Source organism: Myotis davidii, unplaced genomic scaffold, assembly GCF_000327345.1.
Source record: "Myotis davidii unplaced genomic scaffold, ASM32734v1 scaffold438, whole genome shotgun sequence".
In the NCBI taxonomy this organism is placed as follows: domain Eukaryota; kingdom Metazoa; phylum Chordata; class Mammalia; order Chiroptera; family Vespertilionidae; genus Myotis; species Myotis davidii.
This window is the reverse complement of record NW_006290031.1, coordinates 2,596,846-2,602,949: the sequence shown is the minus strand read 5'-3', so window position 1 is coordinate 2,602,949 and position 6,104 is coordinate 2,596,846. Positions and strand designations below refer to the sequence as shown.

General features: G+C 39.3%; 1 protein-coding gene across 1 annotated transcript in view; it reads right to left on the bottom strand.

Moving 5' to 3' along the window:
- Nucleotides 1-910: 910 nt before the first annotated feature.
- PGRMC2 (progesterone receptor membrane component 2) overlaps nt 911-6,104 on the bottom strand; it is a 27,015-nt gene continuing 21,821 nt past the window's right edge. The window contains exons 2-3 of the mRNA XM_015563312.1: nt 3,959-4,114; nt 911-2,265 (exon numbers count right to left, since the gene is read on the bottom strand). Coding sequence (XP_015418798.1) covers nt 2,168-2,265; nt 3,959-4,114 — 254 coding nt within the window. The 3' untranslated portion in view covers nt 911-2,167. The remainder of the gene's footprint in view (nt 2,266-3,958; nt 4,115-6,104) is intronic.

Here is a 6,104-nt window from a genome sequence, read left to right as displayed (position 1 = left end):
TATATTCATATAATATATATATTAATACAGAAGACAAATACTTTAACAAATTTGTTTAGAAAATATTTTACATAAAAACACACAAAGTATTTACTAGCATTCTTCATCTTTACAACCAGTCTTCAGCTAAGATTTGGCTGAAGTCCATTTTCTACAAAACATTCCAAGACTGAATATGATAGAATGTAGTACAGTAAGTCCTCACTTAACATTGTTGCTATGTTCTGCAACTTTAAATGACATATAATGAAACCAGTTTTACCACAGGCTAATTGATATAAACAACACAAGTTTCTATAGCATCTCCTCAACCTTATAATGAAAACAATGTTATTCGAGGACCTGCTGTATTTTACATACTTTAGCTTATTATTGTAATTTAAAGTTCCCCTTTCTTTGAAGGCTTCTGCATATATCATACTCATAACGCAACAGAAGACTTTTCTTTAACTCATGACGTATAAATAAAATTTGTCTTTTTTGGTGTAATTTATCCCCAACCCAAAACCAAATAGTCATGATGAAATCATATAACTGACATGTAAGGGCTTTTTCAAACAAGAGAAGCATTTAATACCTATTGTTATAATACACTTCATTGTTTTATGTCCAATAACAACCACCTGGAGTGCTGTTACTTCTAGTATTAGTTGGCATCAAAATATAAAGTAAAAATATGTACATTTTTTATATATCAATTCTTACCTGAATAATCTCAGATTTCTTGAGTGTTCCATAAAGTGGAATTTCTTCCTAAAGTTACAGTGAATGTGGTACAACGTGTACAACTTGGTTAACCAATCTTTGCTTTTTCATTTCCAAGACTTTTCCTCATCTTGAATCAAATGCACAATCTTGACTACCACATAATGCACAGGCTTACAGTTAGCATATAAAGTCCAACTCACGCTTATTTTGGTTTATTTTACATGCTTTATTAAAACAGTACTGGTATTTACATATCTGCAGAGTCCCTCCCAAGGCGCTCTCACACATTAAGACACACCCATACGACATCCATACTTAAGCCCCATGCACCCACACTAGTGAGCTATGAGGGTCAGAGTCCTAAAATTAAGGAGCTGTTGGGGGATAGAGTTGTTGATTTGGTTTTCAATTTTTTTGAAAAAAGCATGGGGGAATGCATTTGGCCATTAAAATGCTAATTAAGTTTGTGTATATTAACATATATGGCAGTAACACTGAATATTCCTTTTACATTCTATATACACAGAATGACATCAAGGTTTTGCAGTCAACAGAAGATTCCAACTTCGGTCTCAATGCTGCTTGTAGTGACTTCTGAATTCACATAGGGGCTTTCCCTAAAAATAATTCAAGTCTATGTAAGTGAAATAAGGCACAAGTAATATTGATTTGATCTAGGTAAAGGGAAGGGATGAAAACTAGTTTCAAATGATCTTACTGTTGGGGTTACTTTAACTTAAAATCCACCTGAAATCCTGTCTCCTAATATGCAAAGATTTCCTACTAATAAAGGTGTTTTGTTTTTTCCCCTTTTCCCTGACAAAACCCAAAAGTAAAAGTTTGGGAATTCACATTTGCATGTTTCAGTAACCTAAACCAGCGGCGGCCAACCGGTGGTCCGTGAGGTCCAAAAGGTTGGCGACCGCTGATTTAAGGAAATCTTTGGAGCAGCAGTCGCCAACCAGTGGTCCATGAGGTCCGAAAGATTGGCGACCGCTGGCCTAAACTACTCAAATTGATATGCACCCAGCCTTCTCCTGCCCAGGTTTCCTCCCTCCCTCAATACCAAAACAAAAGCACAGCACAGCAAATAGGAATCCCTTGTTGTTTTTGAGATTTGTATACTTAAGTAGCAAATACATATCTGGTTGTCTTTGATTTTTTTAAAAAATAAGAACAGCAACCTTGTAACTTTCTTGCTCTATAAAAAAATAATTCCTATCTCCTTTTCAGGATGATGAAGCCCCAACTGACATTACAAACAACTGTAACAAATGAGTTTGGCAGCATAAATAATGTCTAGTTTTCAAAACTTCATAGTGAGATTCATTTAGCTTGTACACAATCTGTTGAATGTTTTTTTGCAGCATGTGAACCAAACCCAAAGACGCTGGACATTCTGTGAAAGGGAGTAAGAATCGCAGTTCTGAAGGCCCCTGACTTTAGTTGTTTACAAAGTTCAATCCTGTTTATTGTGATCCTTGGTATCTTCTTCATCTGTATATTCTGAAGGTTCTTCTCCTGGTTTTAGCAGTCTGCCTACATAATCATATTTTTCTGAAAGACATCAAAAGAAAATCAGTAGCAATAAAATGTTTCACTATTCCATTGTACAGCACGGAAGGCACTTGCCTGTTCTGGAATGATATGGAATAAGCTAAATTTTTCCTACTGCTCACCTTGGCTGGTCTTTGTACTCACATAAGGCTTGAATAAAAGAAAACAGGATTAGGGAACTTATAAAGCTTGGGAATTGTGCTTTGCAGGAGAGTGCTCCATACTACCACTTCGTAATCAAGGACACTGTATCAGAATCACTTAGAGTAGCGGTTCTCAGCCTGTGGGTCGCGACCCCTTTGGCAGTCGAACAACCCTTTCAGAGGGGTCACCTAAGACCATCCTGCATATCAGATATTTACATTACAATTCATAACAGTAGCAACATTACAGTTATGAAGTAGCAACGAAAATAATTTTATGGTTTGGGTCACAACATGAGGAACTGTATTTAAAGGGCCAGAAGGTTGAGAACCACTAACTTAGAGTTTAAAAAAAATATATATGTATGTCCAGAACCCATCTTGGAGCTACTTATCCCAGGCTCTTGGGGTAGGCCTGGAGAGAGACATGTAGTCTTAAACTGGTCTAACTCTATTGTGCACTGTGGCTCTCAGAATAGTTCTTTAAATTTTAATAGCCCAAAATATAAAGAAACAAGTTGGCAACATAGGGAATTTCCAAGTTATTTAAAATCTATAAATATATTAGGGTTTATATAGAACTGAGATGAAATAAAAATGTACTATTCTTTTTTCTATCAAATTCTCCTTTTAGATCTGTTACATTGCTTGTGTTTTTGTGTGTGTTTTTTTAAATCCTCACCCGAGGATATTTTTCCATTGATTTTAGAGAGAGTGGGAGAGAGGGAAAGACAGAGAGAAACACTGATGTGAGGGAAACACATCCACTGGTTGCCTCCTGCACTTGCCCCAACCAGGGCCAGTAGGAGCCTGCAACCGATGTACATGACCTTGACTAGAATTGAACCCGGGACCCTTCGGTCCACAAGTCGATGCTCTATCCACTGAGCCAAAATAGCTAGGGCTACATTACTTGTTTTTATGTCACCAGGTGTTTCATGTAGAACATTGCTATGTCCAAGTTGATACACGGTCAGTAATTTCTTGGTTGGGAATTTGAACCTATGTTAATTGAATTAACTCACTAACCAAGAGGATAAGATAGGACTGCTTTATGCAGCAGAACTAGTACAAGTGCCAAGAAGCTAGAAGAACTGTTCCAAAGGATCCAAAGGTCACATAGGTCCAAAGTGTCACATAGGTGGTAATAACTGATGTCGTGAGGGTATAATAAAGAGAAATGACATTTTCCCTATATAGTTTGATGGTAAGATTTAAAAAAATCATTTAGAATAAATTATAATTATTCTATAACATTAATGATCAGTTCAGTTTTAAATATATGCCTATATATTTTTTAAAACTATGCCTTAATAAACAAGCCTTATACCACTCAAGGTACTACAATTTTTGTTAGACTTACAGTTTGCAACAAGTCAATTTTTAAATATGGATTTTATAAATCACATGTAACAATCATATTGCTCTATGAAATAATGATAGTGATGATAACATATGGGATCCTTGGGCTCTTAGAGAATGTGAAATAGCATTCACTTTCTTTGGCCAAAGACTGAGTAATTCCAAAGAACCCCCCAAAATAAAGGTACCTTTAAACTGCATTTCCCATTCTCGGACACTTTCCATTTGTACAGCATTCAAATCTGACAGATCATCATATTCATCTTTAAGTGCATCTTTATCTAGGCAAAATGTCGCCAGTCCTCTGGAGGCATCCCTACCAGCAAATATTCCATATGGACCCGCTGCGGGGGGAAAAAGAAATTATATTTAGATAGCCTAACAAAGTGTCTGAAAGGAAAAAGTCAAAAGAAACTTCATAATGACTCATTTGGTAACAGCCTTAATTTCAAAACATGCACAGATACTAGATAGGATGAGAAGAAATTTCTTAGAATCTGCCTATGACCAAAGTAAAGCCTTTCACTGAAAATTTAAACCTTAAATTTCAATTATTTCATATACCCAAAACTTGTATTCAATGATGAAAATAGTGTTGTGCTAGGGGGAGAATAGATTATTTCAGCAATTAGGTTTGGAAGCTAGTTGGCTTCCAAATGATGCTTTACTGATTGCTATTAATTAATTGTGGCATCTAAAATTAATTGTACTGTGGCATAGTACAAATTTGATAAGTACTATGTAGAGACTCAGTGACTGTGGATCTAAAACATTGTTTTTCTCCTACCCAATGTAGGTTGAAACTCTATGAGGGCGGAGACTGAATCATCTTTGTATCCTCACTGACTACTTCAGTGCCCAGCCCATGTGTGATGTTCAACAACTCTTTGCAAGTTATTAAAGAAAATAATGGTTTTCATTTACCATGACTTTTGGAAACAGTGATTTTATAAAGAACAATTCTTCTCATTGACACAAAATTATTAGCATTTTGTCCAAGGAGTTAGAAACCACCCTCTCTGAGGAGGAATGGTGTGATTTATATGCTGACGGAGTGAGCCATTCCCAAAGTTTGTCCTTGAGAGCAAAAACTATCTTACTCATCCCTGTATCCTCAATGCCTAGCATAGTGCCTGACATGAAGTAGGAACATGATACCTTTCTTCCAAATGAATTAGTTGCAATTCCAAATAAGGAGAAACTAGCTTTTGACCCTTTACAACACAGATTCACTTATGGTAAGCAAAATCTACACCTAAGTATAGATTAAAAAAAAAAAGGAGAAACTTCAGTTATTTAAAACACATACTAATAAAATTGAAACAACATAATTTTCTATATCAAGAAATTGGTTAAATAAATATTAGTATGTTAATTGAATGCAGTAATATACAGCTACCAAAGAGAATGAGGTAACTATATGTATAGACATAGAAGTCTATGATACATTAACTGAAAAACGACATTCAGAAGAACCTACAGACATATGTAAATATCTACATATAGAAAGAGGAAATATGCAAATTAGGCCAGGACGCCATAGTGGATCACAACCAGACAAGAGGAGGTTGTGCACACAGGTGAGGCCCAGAGCGGAGCCAGAGACGGGGGCGGGGCTGGTGAGTCACCGTGCCCCGGCTCAGGCCGGCCCCCTGGAGCCGGAGTGGACAGGGACAGGGGGCTGGCCTGCAGCAGTGGACAGGGACAGGGGGCTGGCTGGCAGCCTCTGCATCCGAGTGTAGGCCCAGAGAGGAAACGGTGGGCCCACCTCCCGTGGGCGCCTGTGGCTTGTTTCCGCTGGGGTTCCTGCCGGCTACAGCGGAAGTGTTGGGTGGCCTACTGCACTCGATATCACACGATGGGCTACTAGTATATATACAAGAGGCCCGATGTACAAAATTTGTGCAAGGGGTTCAGCCCTCGCCCCTGTGGCTGCCTTGGCCGGACCTCGCAGCCCCAGCTGCCTTGGCCTTCGCAGTCCTGGCCTCGTCTGGAAGGTCATCCGGACGGTCCTCCAGAAAGTTGCTCAGCTGTTCGGTCTAATTAGCATATCAGCTCTTTATTACATAGTAGAGGCCCGATGCATGAAATCATACATGGGTAGGGTCCTTAGGCCTGGCCAGCGATCAGGGCCAATCTGTAGGGCGATTGGGGGGCGGGGGAGCCCCTGGCACCTGCCTTGGCCAGCCTGGCGCCATCTGCTTGCTGACCCCGCCCCCTCCCCTGCGGGCAACCAGCAGGGCACTTGGGGGGGCCCCCGCTGGCACCCACCTTGGCTGGCCTGAGGCCTGTGGGCAGCTCCTGCGTTGAGTGTCTGCCCCCTCATGGTCCGTG